Source organism: Dendropsophus ebraccatus, chromosome 3, assembly GCF_027789765.1.
Source record: "Dendropsophus ebraccatus isolate aDenEbr1 chromosome 3, aDenEbr1.pat, whole genome shotgun sequence".
In the NCBI taxonomy this organism is placed as follows: domain Eukaryota; kingdom Metazoa; phylum Chordata; class Amphibia; order Anura; family Hylidae; genus Dendropsophus; species Dendropsophus ebraccatus.
This window is the reverse complement of record NC_091456.1, coordinates 32550667-32572201: the sequence shown is the minus strand read 5'-3', so window position 1 is coordinate 32572201 and position 21535 is coordinate 32550667. Positions and strand designations below refer to the sequence as shown.

General features: G+C 40.9%; 1 protein-coding gene across 5 annotated transcripts in view; it reads left to right on the top strand.

Moving 5' to 3' along the window:
- The window catches only part of GRK3 (G protein-coupled receptor kinase 3), a 223985-nt gene that overhangs the window by 137588 nt on the left and 64862 nt on the right, over nt 1-21535 (top strand). For all 5 annotated transcript variants that reach the window (XM_069961332.1, XM_069961331.1, XM_069961333.1 and 2 more), the window contains 3 exons: nt 4572-4645; nt 15911-16012; nt 20012-20086. In XM_069961332.1, the coding sequence (XP_069817433.1) occupies nt 4572-4645; nt 15911-16012; nt 20012-20086 (251 nt within the window). The remainder of the gene's footprint in view (nt 1-4571; nt 4646-15910; nt 16013-20011; nt 20087-21535) is intronic.

Here is a 21535-nt window from a genome sequence, read left to right as displayed (position 1 = left end):
TCGGCTGAATACGGACGATAATTAATCCGTGGAATAGGGCCTTTACAAGTGCTGATCTGTCCTGAAGTTCACCGGGAGAAGCCAGGATCTCCGTGTATGTACCCAGAGAATTCTCCTGGCTGCGCCATAGGGGGAAGTGAAGATAGGCTTCAAAAGAACCTGTCACCATGAAAACATTATCTAAGCTATCGGCCCAATGTTATAGAGCAGAAGGAGCTGCATAGATTGATATATATCTTTATGGGAAAAGATTCTGTATAACTTGTAATTTATTGATTGAAATCTCTGATGTTTCTATGCTAAAGAGTCCAGTGCATTGAGTGACACCTCCCACTGGACTCCTTAACACAGAATGATCAGGGATTTAATCAACATGTCACAAGTTATACTGAATATTTACACAGTGGTGCCTTGGATTACGAGCATAATTTGTTCCGGCACCGTGCTTGTAATCCAGATCCACTCTTAAACCAAACCAAATTTTCCAGTAAGAAATCATAGAAATGCAGACAATTGGTTCCGCACCCCAAAAATAATTTATTATTCTGAATAACATGTAAAACAAATGAAATAAACATTCAGAAACAGTAGAATGTGATATTATAAGTTACTGTACAGTAATGGAGAGGATGGGAAACACAAGGGCTGACAGAGACTGCAGGGAGCATGAAGGAATGAGCAGGACAGATGTGGGCACATACATGCAGTACTCTCTGTCCGGGGAGAGAGGGGTTACAGCTATGGAGAGATTACCTCCACAGTCCTGTCCCCTGATGTAAGCCCCAGCCTGTAGTGGATCTGCTATGATTTGGAAGGTGAGGGAGACTTCCTGGGTGAGAGTACAGTGCTGTAGACCCTGCTATGCAGACCATGCCCCTCCCTCACTCCACCTCCCACCCAGTACAGGGAGCTCTTAAACCAAAGCTTTGCTCTTAATCCAAGTCACAATTTTAAAAAACTGTGAGCTCTTAAACCAAAATGCTCTTAAACCAAGTTATTCTTAAACCAAGGTACCACTGTATATCAATTTGCTCAGTTCTTCCTGCTCTATTACTTGATAGAAATAGGTTACATAGCCTTGTCTTGGTGACAGGTTCCCTTTAAAGTAAATCCCTCTGGCTGCCTACCGAGCTGGCGGAACCTCTGGATACATACTAAAACATTCAGAATATACCATTGTTGCAGATGTCGGTGATGGTGGTTTTTTTTTTTTTTTTTAACTAAAAACACCGATACTTGGGCTGTTAATAGTGTCAGAGGCGGAGCCTATAATTTCCTGTGCCCGAGCACTACTAGCACCACTATACTTCACTGTGCTGTATACCCACTTCTTGCATAATTGGAAACTTACACTGTGCATATAACACAGCGAGGCGCAGCAGTGGTTGGTTTTAGGGAACCATAGGCCTACTTTTATAATGCTCAGGCATCGGTGGCGGGGAATAGAGATGGCATATGTGCTGTCAATCCAGTTACTGGTGTGGTGTTATACGCTGGAGGGGCTGAACCACATCTCTATGATCTACATAACAAAAGTATTGATGGATTCAGAATAAGGAGATCTGCTCTACCACATTCGCACGTTTAAATCATGTGGAAGGGTCCGCTTAAAGGAGTTAATATTACCTTGCCAGGTTTTTGGACAACGCACACACCAGGGAAGAATAAGGACAGAACCATGTTATTTCTGAAAGATTCATAAAATGCGTTAATTCCGGATTCCTGATGCATGTGATCCGCTACTGTATCTATTCTCAGTCTCCGCTGACCTATTTTATCTTCCCTGTTCTCTGCATAGTTGTGAGTGGGTTGTTTTCCTCCTTTTTTTTTTTTTTCTATATAGGACATCCTGGTAATTTCCCAGGGAGCACGTCCCTCAAACACTGAACACGGAGAAGGCAGGCGTAATTGTTACAGCTTATAGCACCATTTATTCTATCTTTTTCTACCTTTTCATATTATATTGACCTGTGTCTGTAGTTATTTATTAGAGCAATGCTAGACAATAATAATAATAATCATGCTGAATTAACTAATGTACAATACACAGTCCTTTTAAAGTGGTCTGTACAATACGATCAAGGTTACAGCCAACTTGTATGGGAAATGAAAAGCCTACTGATGTATCGTCTGCAACTTGTTTATAGCACTGCAGATCTAAGAGTTATTTTACATTAAAAGCTATTGGAATGTATTGGGAAATGATTGACATTTGTACACCAGTATAATAGAGATGAGCAAACTTAGGGTCCTTTAACATGGCCCAGCTCCTTGGCTGTCACTTCTGAAGGAGTGTTTCTAGCATCGCTCAGTGCCGATAATCGACTGATGTAAAAGGCCCTTTACTGTAATTTTGCTTATCTCTACAGTGAAGCTATAGATAGAATGCCATCTATAATTGGAAAATAGCCATACCTTTCTTATCGGGTATACTTCAGACAGCTAAGCGATGGACCTAAGGGGCCAATCACACTAGGGAATGTGTGCGGAATTTCAAGCGGAGCCCATGGCCCAGACTCCACTTGGAGTTCTGCTGTTCCCATTCATTGAATAGAATGTTTTCGCACTCTGCCAAAAGAATTGACATTTTGCATAGTTTTTTTGTTTTTTTTTTTGCGGGGGGGGGGGGGGGGGGAGGCTGTGTTTTTTTCTGCTTTGGTGGTGGTTTTTCTGGCATTTTCTCTTTTTTGGTCCTTTCTTGACCATTGTAGATTGATAGATTGTAGACAAGATTCAACATGCAGATCCTGCAGTCAGGATCTGCAACACGTGTGAATGGTTATATAATCGACCAATAAAAGGGGCCGTTTTACTGGTAACACTCCAGTATTGGGTATATGCATGAAATACTTGCAGTGACTGGCTGCCTAGTATCTCCTCTCTACAGTACACTATGATACTACATGTCCTGTACTGCTGTGTGTCTAGTATCTCCTCTCTACAACACAGTGTGATACACAGCAGTACAGGACATGTAGTATCACACTGTGTTGTAGAGAGGAGATACTAGAAACACAGCAGTACAGGACATGTAGTATCACACTGAACTGTAGAGAGGAGATACTAGACACACAGCAGTACAGGACATGTGGTATTACACTATACTGCAGAGGAGTTACTAGACACACAGCAGTACAGGACATGTAGTGTCTAGTATCTCCTCTGCAGTATAGTGTGATACCACAACCACATGTCCTGTACTGCTGTGTGTGTCTAGTATTTCCTCTCTACAGTATAGTGTGATACTACATGTCCTGTACTGCTGTGTGTGTATATAGTATCTAATCTCTACAGTATAGTGTGATACTACATGTCCTGTACTGCTATGTGTGTCTGGTATCTCCTCTCTCTAGTATAGTGTGAGACTACATGTCCTGTACTGCTATGTGTGTCTGGTATCTCCTCCCTACAGTACAGTGTGATACTACATGTCCTGTACTGCTGTGTGTATATAGTATCTAATCTCTACAGTATAGTGTAATACTACATGTCCTGTACTGCTGTGTGTGTCTAGTATCTCCTTTATACAGTATAGTGTGATACTACATGTCCTGTGCTGCTGTGTGTGTCTAGTATCTCATCCATACAGTATAGTGTGATACTACATGTCCTGTACTGCTTTGTGTGTCTGGTATCTCCTCCCTACAGTACAGTGTGATAGAACATGTCATGTACTGCTGTGTGTATATAGTATCTAATCTCTACAGTATAGTGTGATACTACATGTCCTGTACTGCTGTGTGTGTCTAGTATCTCCCCTGTACAGTATAGTGTGATACTACATGTCCTGTACTGCTGTGTGTGTCTGGTATCTCCTCTACAGTACAGTGTATCTGTATCAGAATCTGCTTCACAGTGTTCTTTTGAGCTGGAATTAAAGCCTCATTTTTGTTCCTATCTGTACATCCTAGTTTCACTGAATTCATTAGGAGTATAAAATTTAACCTTTATTATTTTGCGTTAAAAAGTATTTTATTTGTACATTCACTATATACTTACGCGGCCATCACCAGGACACCCTAGGAGCCAACCATCAATAAATACAAAAGTTCATGTCAGTTCATAACACCAATATTGCACATATTTTTGCAATCTCTGCAATATCTGTACATCCTACCCACTCTTCTTCTTCTTTTTTTTTTTTTTTCTTCTTGGTAATAGTGTTCTGATTTAGGATAAGGAAAGTGGTTAACACGTGCGATGGTGCGTGCGCCCCCTCAGAATTGGCTCATTGCCTAATATCAGTCTATGTTGTATAAATGCAGTCAGATTGTGTCCTTGGAGCTGGGCCAGCTGCGCAGGACGTGATCTATCAGTTCATTCTGAGCCCATAATCAGCATATTACAGTCACTTTTACTAATCCATACTAATACCCTTTATGTGGCAGAGTGGACAGTAAGCCACTTACTCGGAGCTTAGGTCAGGCATCGGTAACAACGTGTATCCCTGCAAGCTAATGTATCCCAATTAGAAAGCAATCTATATAAAAAGAGTGATTGAGTTATTTGTACTGTATATTTCTGGAAAAGATTGTACAATTAATAATTTCTTGTCTTGTTTTTTTTTTTAGGCTTCCTGCTTTTCAAAGATTTTTGCATGAATGAAATCGATGAAGGCGTCCCACAGCTCAAGTTTTACGAAGAGGTAAGGGTATATGGGATTACAGGCACAAAAATGGAAAAAAAACTAGCTCACCTGGTCAGTGTACGACCGGGACGGCTCTCCCAAACCACAAACAGTGTGGAGAAAGCTATGCAAATGGACGCCACTTCCACCGTAAAAACTTCCATAAAGAAAAAACAAAACAGCAGCGGTCAAATTAACATTCAGTACATTTATTGGCGGACCTTATTTAGCGAACAACAGCCGTTATTTTAAGTTGTTCACACAGATTATTTTTTAGCCGTCTTTTTATATTTCTTTTCAACAAAAAGGGTGTTGAAAGCGGCCATCATTCAACCTAAAATTACATAATGTACCAATGCCTATCACAGTATGGTAAATAAGGGCCGTGGAAAATCGTTAAAGGAGAAGTCTGGCAAAAATTTTTATTAAAGTATTGTATTCTCCCCCAAAAGTTATACAAATCACCAATATACACTTATTATGGAAAATGCATATAAAGTGCTTTTTTTCCCCTGCGTTTTTTTTTCTGGATAACATGGTGATGTCACGACCTGACTCCCAGAGCTGTCCGGGCTGTGGCTGCTGTGCCTGCGGGTGCAACGTCTGATGTAACTGGTGTCCCCTAGCAACCTTTTACACATCCATTTATTGTGTCTTCATACACACACCTATAGGCATTATGGGTCCGGGTTGGGGCGGTGATCTGCTGCAGTAACTTTATAATTTGAAATCCATTGGAGATTTATGTCAAGAAATACATTGATGATGGATGTCTAGGAAGCCTTCCATACCTCGGAGGGACATCACCCATGCAGTGCATAAGGCTATTGCTAAGCGAATTATGACTTCTCTGCCTAGTTTAATGTTACTCTGGGTTAAGGATACATTCAATGGGGGAGATTTATCAAACATGGTGTAAAGTGAAACTGGCTCAGTTGCCCCTAGCAACCAATCAGATTCCACCTTTCATTTTCCAAAGAGTCTGTGAGGAATGAAAGGTGGAATCTGATTGGTTGCTAGGGGCAACTGAGCCAATTCTACTTTACGCCATGTTTGATAAATCTCCCGCACTCTTATGATAGACTATGGTCAATGTTGAGGCCTAGATATCACCATGTCCTAGTCAATAAAGCTTAGGATTGTTTGGCATCTTCTGCCAGATTGCCTCATATAGTCCTAATATAGTGTGGAATTGACATTTTGGGCTATCTATGCAATCTAGTAAATAGCAACCAACATATTGGGCTCCTATTTGCCACATGGTATAGAAAATAAATCCTTGATTCAGAGTATTTGACCGACATCACCATGGCTGGACTAATATGTTTACATAGCATCTTGTGCCTGAGGAATCGCATGGTTACCACATAGCTCAGTGTTACATGGGGCTTTCCTCACACCCGCTATTAGATTGTACTCGCTGTTAGATAATACTTATATAATGCCCCTTGGTGCACGACACAGTGATCTGGACCAGTGTCATTGCATCTGTTTTTGCAGTATGTTGCCATGGGGAAAAAAAAGCTTCTGTTCAGTCAGGCTTGTAGCCCATAGGCTGCCCATTATGCCTGATAGGTGGCGGACAGTAATTCATGCAGTAATCCTCCGAATGTAGAGGAGATGATGACACACATTACTTCTCCGCAGACTTAGGCTGGGTTCACGCTGCGTTTTTGCAGTCCTTATAATGCGTCCATTTTTAATTGGTTACTTTTGAGGTACACAGTTTTTGTTTACACATTTTTGCAAACAAAAAAATCTGTTTTTATTTTTATTTTTTAATGTAATGGAAGTCAATGGAAAAACAGACAGATGCATGCACACAAATGCATCAGTTTTTTTTTTTCTAATTAGTTTTTCCCCCCCAATGAATAAATATGTTAAATGGACTGCAAACACATAGTGTGAACCCAGCCTTGCCTTACTATATAGTGTTTGTCGACCGCATACTTTTTTTTTTTTTAATTGTATTCCTGTTTGATTTTTTTATTTTATTTTATCAAGGTTTCCCGTAATATCAAAAAGGCCTCTGATAATGCAGGAATCGCCATATATTGAAAAGAGAAATACAATGCGAATCAAATTATAACCCAGCTATATATATATGCATGTGTGTATGTCAGGGGCGGATTAACTTTACCATAGGCCCCGGGCTGTTCACCAAGCCTGGGCCCCCCCACCTCATTGTAACTATGGCGGCACTAGCCTGGTGTTCATAGTACAGGATAGATAATGTCATGATGTCCTGATTTGTGCAAAATTGCCATTAAAAAACAGTGATTTTTTGCAAATCCTGACGGAAGTGTAGCCCGGAGACAGTACACCACTGAAAGTATAAGTCTTTTTGGGTGGTCATGGGCCCCCCAGGAGCTCAGGGCCCCGGGCTGCCACCCGTAACGCCCCTATTATAATCCACTACTGGTGTATGTATGTGTGTGTGTGTATATATATGTGTGTGTGTATTTGTATATATATATAATATCTATAATCATAGTCTTTGATTGTACGGACATGGAGAGAAAGGGGCTGTTACACATCACACCTATGGCTGACACTAATGCTACTCGGCTACATTTAAAACCAACGCCAGGATGTTGGTATATAATTTGATCAAACCATATTGCCCCATGTACCACATGCAGGTCCTCTGATTCACCGGTCCCTACACTAAACCAATACTGTGTCGATCATCGACCGCCAGCCCCGCAAAGCGAGCACAAGTAGGGGAGGGAGGCTACGGAATGGCCCTGCAACCCCACTGTCACAGGACCAAACCCCAGGGACCCCCTTATCTTTGATTATAGTCTCTGCTCAGATGCCTCCTAGTCCTAGAAATTCTTTGTTTCTGGATTTCTGGAGTAAAGAAATTTTTACTATGTATTTATGATAGTGTAAACATGTATTGCACGTGCATTTCTGCAGATGTGTGTCACTGAGGGATTAAGTTACATGCTTCCTATAGAAGTCTATTGCCTGGGCATAGGGGGAAGGAAGGGTTGAGCTCTTCAAATAAAAATGCTGTCTGGAAAAAGAAAATGGTCAAAATGCCATGTACAAGTTATGTAAGAGACAGAAATACTGCTTTTATGTACACACCCAACATATTATTTTGAAACATTGTCTAAAACAATAGTTCTGCTTTGTTTGTTTCTTGTAGAATGTTCCTTAAAGGGAACAATCATCCCAATTTTGGCTAATAAAGCAAAAATATAGTATAATACTGCTTAATGCAATATATATATATATTTGAGATGAGTGAATGGCTGATCTCAACTAAGCGAATCTCTTGATTTGATCACTGCTCCGCTCCACCCCGGGTGTTGGGGAAAAGCTGGATCCAATACTGGGAAACTGGTAGCTCTGGCAGCGCTGAAAGGCTGCAAGCTTGATGAGCGGAGCGCTGATCAAACCAATACGCTCTATATGCTAGCCGCGTATTCAGTCTTGGCTCACATAAAGCTTCTGCTTCACACACAGTAGCATTGCATGGAGCAACATCAGCTTACACGTCTGTGACATTTCGAGAATAAGAGCCCTCTTTCGAGCTTCAGATAGTTATTGTCTAATTCTTTACCAATCTGGCCATACACATAGTAAGATAGTTGTCAATAGTAAGATAGTTGTCAACAGTAAGAGGCATAAATCTAAAATGCTCAGTCCTCGATTGTCTGCATCTGCCATTGGGAGTCAATGTCAGCAGGATTTTTCAACATTCATTTAATGTGTGTGCAATGTTATTAAGGAAAGCTAAGCTATTAAAGGGGTATTCCACTCAAACATAACTTGTTATATGTTGCTGCCCATGGTGAGACTAACTATACATTCCATACTTGTTATCTCTTCAGTCTCCTTCCTTCAGTTCTGAGCTGCTGCTTTCTGCTGAAGACACAAAAAACAGTTTGTGAGCTTTTCTTTCTGTCTCCCCCTCCCTTCTGAGACAGCTGATGTAAACAAGTCACTGGCAGGCATTATCTGCAACTTTGTAGCTTCTTTGCAATGCTGAGATTGTTAGTCCGAGGTCAAGTTGCTGAACTCACTGTGATTAATATTCAAGGCAATAAAAAGTTGCAGATAGGGACTTGTTTACATTAACTATGTCGGAAGTGAGGAGCGAGAAGGGGAGACTGAGAGAAAAGCTAACACACAGTTTTTTTGTGTCTTCAGCAGAAACCAGCAGCTCACAACTGGGGGAAGGAGACTGAATTGGTAATAAGTATGTAAGGAATTTAGTCTGACCATAAGCAGCAACATATGAAAAGTTAGGTTTGGGTAGAATACCCCTTTAGTGTATGCATGTTTTGTCTTCTGTTTTTGACCCTTTTATGTGGTGCAGCAGAGTGTGGCCATCCGGCAGGAGATCAGAGAGTTTGGTTTAGGCTTCTAGCAATTATGACCCAAATTAGTGAAAGTATCTCAAGGGCAAGAAATAGAAACGCCTGGTAGAAAACATCCAAAGACGTTCCTTTATGTACACCTTTTCATTATATATAATAGTTTGCTCGGTCTTGCCCGTCTTATTACGGCTGTTCAGTGCACAGTATAATATTTACGACACGCATTTCTTCCAAGTTTATAAATTTAGAAGATGAGGTGAATATCCTGAGTTGCTTGGGTCTCGGCCTCATTTGTAATTCAGTATAAATATTGTTTTGCCGTTATTTCCTGATGCTATGACATGTCCACCAATTTCTTCGAGTGACCTTCTACCGCCAGAATAGCAGCATGTTACTATATTGTTCTGGCTTGTGGTGACCTCTACATCTGGTCCACTCTGTGTGCCAGCATGCATTCTTCTCAGCCTTGGGAAATTGGATTAATCCAGCCTAATGTCTGCTGTGCTTTATTAAACCAGAACTACTCATAAGTAGGAGTGGGAACGGACCTGAAGTTCATTAGTGTCTCCATTGTTATGGCACTAAACATCAAAACAACTTGCAGTCCAATGTGTCACCAGTGATATTCACTGTGATTCTCCGCTTGTCACTTAGGAGCAATTACAGAACGGTCTGGGGTGTTTTTCCTAGATAATGAACCTTAGAAATCTAGTGGACGGTAACATCACGCTGCATATTTGTATATTAATAAATTTCTGTGTAGGGTGGAATAAAACGTAGAAGTACATTTCACCCAACATCAAGCTAAAGCTGGCTACGGGCATGAAATATGGCCCAACCTTCTAATTTAGCTGACGTGTATGAGGAATATGTAAAAATACTGTGAAGACACAATGACGTGTTTCTCAAGGTCCGTGAACTGGCTAGACCTTCTTCAGGGAAGGAACAACCAAGCTAACAGGGAGATTCTCAAGTCATGTCATTCTTCACTGTGACTTGGTGGTAGGACTAGAGACCCCCCCCTCCCTTGGCTCGGTTGTTCTTCCCGGTAGAAGGTCTGGCTAGCTCACCGTCGTTGAGAAACATGTGATGGTGTCTCCACAGTATTTTTACATATTTGTTTTACCAAGGGGGCAATGTTCCTAGGTTTACTGACATTGAGAAACACATGATGGTGTCTCTGCAGTGTTTTGGTTGATCTCACCTAAGGTCAACCTTCATTCCTTTTAGGCTAGGTTCACACACAGTGTTTCCATCAGTCTTTTGGTCATTGTTTTTTCAACCCTAACAGGAGTGGGCTAAAAATACAGAAGCTGTGCATATTTTTTCACTCCTGATTTTGGTTGAAAAAAGACTGACGAAAATACTGTGTGTAAACATAGCCTTAAAGTGTATAGAGGGGCCTCCCATTCTCTCACAATGGCGAATGTCACGGGAGAGAAGTTAGATTTCAACATACATACTCAACATCCTTTTGTTCTCGGGCAGATACCATCAGAGGTTTTATGGAGCCACTATTAGAGGTGTATGGCTTATGCTATTTAAAATACATTCATGCTCTATTGAGCTCAGGTGAGGATCGGGAGAGACAATGGTCAGCCAAACAAGTATTTAGGCTGGGTTCACACTTTGTTTTTTGCAATCCGTTTTTTTCATCCGTTTTGGCATTTGTGTGCATCCGTTTTGCTCTGTTTTTCCATTGAATTCCATTATTAAAAAAAGCGGATCAAAACGGATCCGTTTTTTTAACGAACACAAAAGTAAGGTCAGATATGTTTTTGTGTACGTAAAAAAAACGGATGCAGTTTGATCCCTTTTTTTTTATGGAAGTCTATGGAAAAACTAATCAAAACTGATGCACACAAATGCATCCATTTTTTGCAAAAATGTAGTGTGAACCCAGCCTTAGCTGACAGTTGTCTGAAATGTAGTGTCAGCTTTATATCTGTTTTTTAAAAAAAAAAACATCGATAAGGAGCATATTAAAAAAAAGGGGTGGTACATCCTATGGAAGTTGTCACGCGAGCAGGTGATTATCACCCAGGTTTGTAAAAAAAACCCTGATAAATAAGAGACATGTACTGTACACCTTTAGGTATATGGCCATATTGTAATGTAGTTTACTACAGAACTATAATAGAGCTAGGGCTAACCATAGAGGTCTATAGGGGTCTCATTTTTCCTCTGTATCCCTCCTGCATGCTGTCAGATTTTTTGTTGTTAGCCACATTCTGTACATATAAAATGTATGTAGCAACAATCCGCAACACACCAAATAGTAAAAAAAAAAAAAGCGATTTTTCCATCTAGAAGTGCAGGTACAAAATACAACGTTTCAACTCACTCCAGAGTCATGGCTTGAGAATGACTCTGGAGTGAGTTGAAACGTTGTATTTTGTACCTGCACTTCTAGATGCAATAAATCACTTTTTATTTACTATTTGGTGTGTTGTGGATTGTTGCTACATACATTGGGGATCCCTGGCCAAAGGGCTTCTCTCTCTATTCTCCATATAAAATAGATAAAATCTGGTCTGCCCCATCTGATGCTGTATTAAAGGAGAAGTCCGGCAAAAGTTTTTATTAAAGTATTGTATTGACCCCCAAAAGTTATACAAATCCCCTATGTACACTTATTACGGGAAATGCTGATAAAGTGCTTTTTTCCCTGCACTTACTACTGCATCAAGGCGTCACTTCCTGGATAACATGGTGATGTCACTTCCTGGATAAAATGGTGCTGTGGCTGCTGGAGAGGATGATGGCAGAGGGATGCTCAGTGTCCCTCCAGTGCCCTGTGTCCCTCAGTGTCCCCCTGCCATTATCCTCTCCAGCAGCCACAGCCCGCACAGCTCTGGGAGTCAGGGCGTGACATTACCATTTTATCCAGGAAGTGACATCACCATGTTATCCAGGAAGTGACATCACCATGTAATCCAGGAAGGGAAGCCTTGATGCAGTAGTAAGTGCAGGGAAAAAAGCACTTTATAAGCCTTTCCCGTAATAAGTGTATATTGGTGATTTGTATAACTTTTGGGGGCCAATACGATACCGGACTTGTCCTTTAAGGAGAAGGTGACCTGTGGATCCCTGTGGCGCTAAAGTTCAGTTTTGTTTTTTTTTTCTATCAAATGAGATTACTACCTTTTGCCCAATATGTTCTTGACGTGGCAACATAGCCTATGGCTGTATCTATGTTTTCCCAGACTCCCTAGGGCTGCATCCAAGTTCTTCAGCCATTGGTGTTCATATGTCGAATGACTGGACTCTTGCATGCTGAAGTTGTGCTCATTTCTAATACTTTCTTTATTTGTAATACCTATGTGTCCCCTAAGTAACATAACTTGTTTTCTCTTAGGGGCCTATTCCACGGAGCGATAATCGTCCCGATTCGGCTGATTATTGCTCCGTTGAATAGAGACAACGATCAGCTGATCGTTTATTTAGGTGCAAACATAAAATCATCGGCCACCGATGCGCAGCAGATTGGCTGAGCGGTCTGTCAGCTCAGACAGGCCGCTGCCTGGGAGAATGAGCACAGAAGACCTGCAGCATGATTAGGTAATGTATGCTGTTTAAACAAGGGCTGCAAGGAAATCGGTAACGATTATCGGGCCGTGGAATAGGCCCAGTAAACGAGTGCCGATCCAGCAGATCGGCTCTCGTTTACATTATTGATCGGGCCCCCATCGGCCCGTGTAATAGTACCCTTGGACTCGGCTTTAAAAGGTCATGCATGATTTGCATACTTTGTGGTTCCGTTTTTGTAGGTTGTCACTTATAAGGGTGACTCATTGCTGTTATGTGTGTATGAGCAAGAAAGTTGTGTGTATGGGCAAGTCACAGAGAATGTGGTATAACGCGTCATGGTTTCCATACCGCAAACAACATTTCAAGAGGCGTCTTTTTCTGTTCATTCTAAAATTAGGGGCCTGTGTGCATGCCATGTAACCAGTGCTGTAGTAAACCCCTTATAGTCTACCTAGGGAAGGTATCCTGCCAGCTGAGAATAGAGCAGGCATTGATGTAAACTGACTGCGGAAGCCGCATGCTATAACTGGCACTGGATCTGTTATAACACCGCTCGGAATGAAGAGATCCGAGGACAGACATTTTCCCAGGCTTCTAGGCTCTCTCTGCTGCCTAGACTAGAATAGCAGCAGGCTTTCTGAAGTGTTTCCTCTTACTCATTTCATGGTATTCACCACAGGAGCACATCACTTGTGTAGTCTGCACGTTTTCAGACATTTTCCAGGGTTCTGCAGACTTCTTTTTGTTGAGCAGTTTTCAGTTCTAAGGCTGACCCATTCGGCTCATCGTGCCATACACTCACTTCTGAGGCAGAATGGCTGAAAAAATTTAACATGGTCAATCAGTGTCTCGTGAATGATTTTTCACTTTTGATTTACTGGTTGTCCGAAAGGGCCAAAAATTAGCCATTTTGGCCAACCATGTTGTTTTTGAGCAGCTTAAAGTTGACCTGACAGCTGGGGAGCACTAGTGTAAATTAGTCCATGGCTAGATAGGCCTTCTCCTCACGAATACTTTATTTTTTCCATTTCTGTTGTCCTTTCTATCGCCAACATATAAGCCTTTTTGTAAATATGAAGCACAAGTGTCCAGAGGGTGGTGTTCTTCAGAATGGTTAAAGCCCAAGTAGGTTCGATTCCCATGTCCTCTTATTTACTTCCTCTGTACCCTCTCACAGTGGCCCCATAGCGCGCCTGAAATAGTCAGGTTCACCCAAACCTCTTAAAAGACAAGATTGCAGATCCCCTCAGAATGATAGACAGCACTCTAAAACCTCATGGACGACCTCTTAAGTTAGTGGAGTCAGTCAATCATTGGCGGTATCTAAAGAGCGCAACTCAAGCATGCTCGGGTCTGATTGTGTTGCATTTTAATACCGGCGGCTGAAGAAGTTTGATGCGACCCTAGAGACTTTGGGAAAACATGGATACATCCGGGGGCTGCGTTCACACTACGTATATTTCAGTCAGTATATTTCAGTCAGTATAGCAACCAAAACCAGGAGTGGATTAAAAACACAGAAAGGCTCTGTTCACACAATGGTGAAATTGAGTGGATGGCCGCCATATAACAGTAAATAACTGCCATTATTTCAATATAACAGCCGTTGTTCTAAAATAACAGCAAATATTTGCCGTTAAATGGCGGCCATCCACTCAATTTCACCATTGTGTGAACAGATCCTTTCTGTGTTTTTAATACACTCCTGGTTTTGGTTGCAATACTGACTGAAATGTACTGACTGAAATATACATATACTGACTGAAATATACGTAGTGTGAACGCAGCCTTAGGCTGTATTCATGCACAGGACTCCCAAGTGCAGCATCCATATTCTTCAGCCTTCAGTAGTCAAATGACGTACAATCGGACTTGCGCAGGCTGGAGTTGGGCTTTTACTGTTATACTTAACCCTCCTGGAGGTGTGAAATAAATTTCATAGAACAGAACAGGTGATCTTCGTGTTGTAGAGAAAAAAACACTTGATGAAATGCATTGATGACCTTTGATGCCATCATGTCCTTTTGGAAAATGATCTAGCAGTGGAGTAAAATATCCTAGGGCCCTATTACACAGAGCAATAATCTTGCCAATCAGGCTGATTCTGCAGATTATTGCCCTGTGTAAAAAAGACAGCGATCATCGGAAGAGCTGATCATCAGCTGATTGACTGTTTAAAAATCGCCGTCCGTGCATTGCTATGTGTAGTGGTGCACAGCTGATGACAGTGTGACAATAACAATGTTCATACTTACCTATTCTCCCCTGTTGCCCCAGCTCACCGCCGATGCTTCTGGCCCCATCTTTTCAATGACAAACGGCTCAGCCAATCACTGGATGTGGTGCTGTCCTGTCTCGGCCAGTGATTGGCTGAACAGCCTGCCACTGAAGAGACTAAGCCAGAAGCTTCAGCAGTGAGCTGGGAACACAGGTAAAAAGCTGCAGGGCAACAGGGGAGAATAGGTAAGTATAAACTTTATTGTATTTTTTATGTAAAAAGCAAGGGCTGCACAGACATAGTTATTGATGTCTGTGCAGCCCTTGCTTTTTACATAAAAAATTATATAATAAAGTTTATACTTGCATGATTATCGAATCGTGTTTAGGCTCGGTAAGCGAGCGCCAATCTAGCAGATCGGCACTCACAGGGAAATGTTGGACCCTATAATACCACCCTTATATGCAGAAGCCTTTTGTTTCCAATAATGTTTTTAATTAGCATTGTTCCGCGGATTGGTTATTGATCGTCTCCACCATAGGAAGACTCATGAGAAACTATTTTTAAAGGGGGGTACTTTGGCGAAAATTTTTTCTCTCAAATCACCTGGTTTCAGAAAGTTATATAGATTTGTAATTTACGTCTATTTAAAAATCTCAAGTCTTCTAATACTTATCAGCTGCTGCATGTCCTGCAGGAAATTGTGTTTTCTTTTCAGTCTGACACAGATATCTCTGCTGCCACCTCTGTCCGAGACAGGAACTGTCCAGAGCCATAGCAAATCCTATAGAAAACCTCTACTGCTTTGGACAGTTCCTGGACAGAGGTGGCAGCAGAGAGCATTGTGTCAGACTGAAAAGAAAACCCCATTTCCTGCAGGACATACAGCAGCTGATAAGTATTAGAAGACTTGAGGTTTTTAAATAGAGGTAAATTACAAATCTATATAATGTCTGAAACCCGTTAATTTAAAAGAAAAAGATTTTCGCCGAAGTAGCCCTTTTATGCCTATTTAATGTTGAATCCACCCACGTTCAGCGGAGCTTTATATTTATTTGCTAGCCAATGATAACTCATAATTACACTGTTTTCGGTTACTTCAGAGTCAGGCGTACTTTGTAGCCCTGAATTAATGAATATTACAAAATGCCCAAGAAGTTGTAGTTGACTTGAAGCATTGATCACCTCTCTCGGTTTCAGATAAAAGAGTATGAGAAGCTGGATTCGGAGGAGGACCGCCTTTGTAGAAGTCGACAGATTTATGACACATATATAATGAAAGAGCTACTATCTTGTTCACATGTAAGTATTCTCTCTTATCTTCCCATCTATCTTCCATCAGAATTTGCTTAAAGCTGCCTCTAGGTCTCCAGGCATTTCAGACGTGAAGTTGTTAGTGAGCAGATATTTTTTTACTCACTTTCAGCAGCCCTTAGATTCACTAAAATACAAGAAAATGTACTCTCCCACTAGACACTCCAAATGATGGTCTAACAATTTGTATTGGGGTTTGTGTTGGCTGAAAAGTACCTGTTCAAAAATGTTCCGACCTATGAGAACATTAATTCATATACTGTCATTTGACTTGTTACAAGTCCCCATTACAGGTATCCTAGTTTCAGCCATACAGCTCAATCTCGGCACTCACCATAATGCTTCATAATTTTTATTGTAGAAAAAAGTCCATCACAAAATACAACTGCAACACGACGTTTCAGCGTCAAGCCTTTCTCAACTGAGACAGTTGAGAAAGGCTTGACGCCGAAACATCCTGTTGCAGTTGTATTTTGTGATGGACTTTTTTCTACAATAAAAATTATGAAGCATTATGGTGAGTGCCGAGATTTAACTTTTATAATACCGCTGGAATTTTTTTTCTTACTGTGAGAACCACCCATAGACACAAAAGTGCTGTCTAAAAGACTTTGATATACAGCTGTCCACCCCCCACCCCCCCATTCTGCCATTTTCTAAACTGGGTACTAAAATAATTTAAAAGTACATTTTCTCACTGAGGAGCGCATCAAAAGATGTGTGTAGAGAATTATATTCATGCTCTACTGGGAATTTAAAGGGGTTATCCAGCGAAAATCTTTTTCTTTCAAATCAACTGGTTTTTCGGAAAGCTATATAGATTTGTAATTTGCTTCTATGTAAAAATCTCAAGACTGCCCATACTTATCAGCTGCTTTATGTCCTGCAGGAAATGTTGTTTTCTTTTCAGTCTGACACACTGCTCTCTGCTGCCACCTCCGTCTGAGACAGGAACTGTCCAGAGCCACAGCAAATCCCCATAGAAAACCTTTCCTGCTCTAGACAGTTCCTGTCAGGAACAGAGGTGGCAGTAGTGAGCACTGTGTCAGACTGAAAAGAAAACACTATTTCCTGTAGGACATACAGCAGCTGATAAGTATGGGAAGACTTGAGATTTTTAAACAGAAGTAAATTACAAATCTGTGCAATTTTCTGAACCCAGTTTGAAAGAAAAAGATTTGCGCTGGATAACCCCTTTAATAAGACAAGCCAGAAACTCCCTAGAAGGGGAAGTTACCAATTTGTATACAGCTGTTTTTGTGTTGCTCCTTTTCAGAACAGAGCAGGGTGCGGAGGGGCCTATCATTTTGGGATCAAATGTTTCTTCTTAAAGAGAGTGCCATAAAGACCTGTGGAAAGTTCTAGACAAGCCATGCTCCTTTTGGGGAGTTTCAGTCATGTTTTTTTTTTCTTCCTGAGGGTCACTAAGGGTCCTATTACACGGGGCGATTATCTGTCCAATCAGGCAGATTCTGGCAGCTCTCGCCCTGTGTAAAGACAGTCTGCAATGGATCCGATCATTGGCTGATTGTTGCCTTTCAGCAGGTTTAAAAATCATTGTCTGCTGACTGTGTATGGGCTCCGTGTAATCGGTGCACGCTCGACGGCTGATGAAAGTGCAGAGACAATAACAAAGCTATAGGACTGAATCCAAGGGCTTCTCCTGGACCATTGCAGGCACCGCTGAAGCTGTGTGCAGTGAAAGGCTGGCTCTGTCCTGGCTGAGCGGCTTGTCACTCCAGGGACCCCTCCAAAGTGCCTGCGGCAGCTGGGGGGATGAAGATGTAGAGTATTACTTTATTATTCTCTGTATATACAGCAAGGGCTGCACAAAAATCACGATGTCCATGCAGCCCTTGATGCACAATTTTCGGTCCATGTAATAGGGTCAGTAAGCGAACACCAATCTAGCAGATCGGCTCTAAATTTCAAACATAAAAAATGGCTGAAGTGCAGGTTTTTTTTTTTCTAATTTCCAGCTAAGCTTTGTGAATGGTATCAAATGGTACTCATGAGGGATTATATGAGAGAAAGGAGGTCTTATTGAATTAAACATAGATAAAAGGGAAACACAGCACTATATATATATATATATATATATATATATATATATATATATATATATATATATATATATATATATATTCCTTTCATCATTGTATATGTATGTTCTTATGATGGGATTATAAAAGATTGCAGGTGTCTGCCCCACACTATTTTACCATAGACAGGTGTTCTGAAATGTAAAACTAGATGAATATATATATATATTTTTTTACTGTGTAGCACCATGTGTTATGGAAGATACAATATTCTGTAGTCTTGTTAATTCCAAATAACAGGGTTGTGGTGGATGTAAATGCTGCTTTGCTCCCATTTAGAGAGCGCTAATACCAGTTCTTGCTTTGTCCTTGGTGTGCTGCTATAAGCTGGGCATGCATGCTCTAGGGAATTGGTTACAGAATCGAGTTGTCACTAACAAATTCATATAATAAGTGGTCAGATAAGAGCAGCTCTACATTCTACAGCTTCCCCTTGGGATTCAGTCACATAGATATCAGCAGGCACCTAACAATGTGACCAATGTAAGCCATTGTCTTATCTGGTAAACATAAAATGCCACGGAAGGTTTCACATATAAGGCATGTCATTATTATATTAGTGTTTATGTGTATAGAAGTATTATACTTATGAATGAAGGCTGCAATGACGTTTTATATACAGGAGGGAAAATAAGTATGTGATACACTGACAATTTTGCAAGTTTTCCCACCTTCAAAAAAATAGAGAGGTAAGTCATTTTTTATCGTAGGTACACTTCACCTGTGAGAGACAGAATCTTTTAAAAAAAAATTCCTGAAAATTGTAGGATTGTTTAATAATTAATTTAGCATTTGAACGCATAAAATTTGATCACCTACGGACCAGCAGGAATTCTGACTCTCAAACCTGTAAGTGTTTTTTAAAGATGCTCCTACTACTCTGCACTCATTACCTGTATTAATTGCACCTGTTTGAACTTGTTACCTGTATAAAAAAAAAACACCTGTGCAAACACTCAGTCAATCACACTCTAATCTCTCCACCATGGCCAAGACCAAAGAGCTGTCTAAGGACACCAGGGACAAAATTATAGACCTGCACAAGGCTGGAATGGGCTACAGCAGGGGTAATGAAACTTTAGCTATCCAGACATGATGAAGTTGTAGTTTTACAACAGCTGGAGAGCCAAGATTCCCTACCCCTGGACTACAAGGCAATAGGCAAGCAGCTTGGTGAGAAGGCAACAACTGTTGGTGCAATTATTGTAAAGTGGAAGTAACGTAAGATGACTGTCAATCTTCCTTGGTCTGGGGCTTCATGCAAATCTCCTCCTGAATGCAATGGGGCCAGGACTACACAGGAGGACCTGGTCAATACCCTCAAGAGAAACTAAGGAGCGGCTACGTAACAAGCATTTCAAGGTCCTGGAGCGGCCTAGCCAGTCTTCACATCTGAACCCAATAGAAAAATTTTGGAAGGAGCTGAAACTCCATGTTGCCTAGAAACAGCCCCAAAAGCTAAAAGATCTGTAGATTTGTATGCAGGAGGGGTACACAATCCCCGCTGCAGTGTCTACAAACTTGGTCTGTACCCAAAATTAGGTTCTGTTTTTCTATTGTATCAAATACTTACTTATTTCATGCAATAAAATGCAAAATAATTATTTAAAAATTATACAATGCGATTGTCTTTATTTTTTTTTATAGTTTCTATCTCTCACAGGTGAAGTGAACCTAAGATAGAAATTACAGACCTCTCCATTCTTTGTTGGTTCTTTGTATTTTATGTTAAGAATATGTTGTATAATGAGTCATCTCTGCATTAGTACATGGCTAACATTAGATTTAGTTGGTCACATGATGACTGGTGTCTGTATGTACATATATTTATAGGGCTGATCAAAGAAATGAAAGTGATGATGACTATTTTATTGTTTGTCCATAGCCATTCTCCAAACAAGCTGTAGACCACGTACAAGCTCACCTTGCAAAGAAACAAGTGCCCCCTGCTTTATTTCAGGTAAGAGGTAACAAAATCAACCATATGCAGCACAGTGGTTTACTCAAGGGTCCTACGTAGCCTTTGCCCATTGGATCTCTTACACTTGTGTAGGAAAAATTGGTTGGTGAAAACATCTCAGAATTATATATTTGTTGGTTTCCTTTTTAAGATATATATAAATAATAATAAAGTTCACTATGTGTATTCTATAAATAAAATTTTACAGTCTTCCCATAAATCAGTAGCACAAGTGAATGCAAAAAGAGGAGCTTACTATAAGTATGAGATCTCATCCCAGGGGCTTCATTTGCAGCTTGGACCTCTCAGTACTGTTCTGTAATGTCCTCCATGCTGCTGCTAGAGTGTACTATAAGGAGATAGAAATGAAGGACCCCCTCTTCTGAGTGTGTTTGCTTGTGACAATAGTGACCTATCCATTATCATGACCAGTATTAGCTATTACGTCAGTGAAGGACTTTCTTGTAAGGTTTGATCATCTCACCTATGGATACATAAGTACTCAGATTTCTCAGTAGTTGTTTATATTATCAGTGATCATCCACATGAGGTCCTGATTTTGTTTTATATTGTAACTAGTGATGAGGGTAAGGGGCCTATTCCACGCAGCGATAATGGGCCGATTCGGACGATTATCGCTCTGTGGAATAGAGAGAACGATCAGCCGATCGGGTCATCGGCTGATCGTTCATTTAGGTTCAAACCTAAAATCATCGGTCGCAGCTGCTGCGTCGCAGGACCGGGAGAAGAAGACCTGCGCCTGGACAGGTTATGTATGAAACAAGGGCTGCAAGGACATCGGTAACGATGTCCCTGCAGCCCTCGCTAACTATTGTCAGGCCGTGGAATAGGCCCAGTAAACGAGCGCCAATCTAGCAGATCGGCATTCGTTTACATCATTGATCGGGTCTAACTCGAGTAAACTCCAGCCCGTCCCAACCCGGAAGTCTCACCATTTGATTAATGGCGGCCGTAGATTATATCCATGTTTTCCTGGAGTCCCTAGAGCTGCATCTAACTTCTTCAGCCACTGGTAATCAAACGACAATTTGACAGACTGGAGCATGCTGTAATGTATTCTGTGACCTGGTGTCACCGTATCTACGTTTCTGATATCACCCGATAAACTGAGGGATGTTTTAACTAATATCTCGTAATGATTGTTGTCTTAATAAGGTGTTATCCTCTGTTACTAAGGGTGGTATTACACTTAAAAATTATCGTTCGAAATATCGTTAAATCGTTTGGATTTGAACAGTAATCATTTAGTGTGATAGCAGACAACGATTAAACGACCAACGAGAAATCGTTGGTCGTTTAATAGATTTTGGACCTATTTTTATTGTTGTTAGTTTGCAAATTGCTCGCATGTAATAAGACATCCGTTCACAGTAGCGGCGAACGCAGTGGCAACAACAGGGCGAGCGTAATAACGATCATAAGTAACGA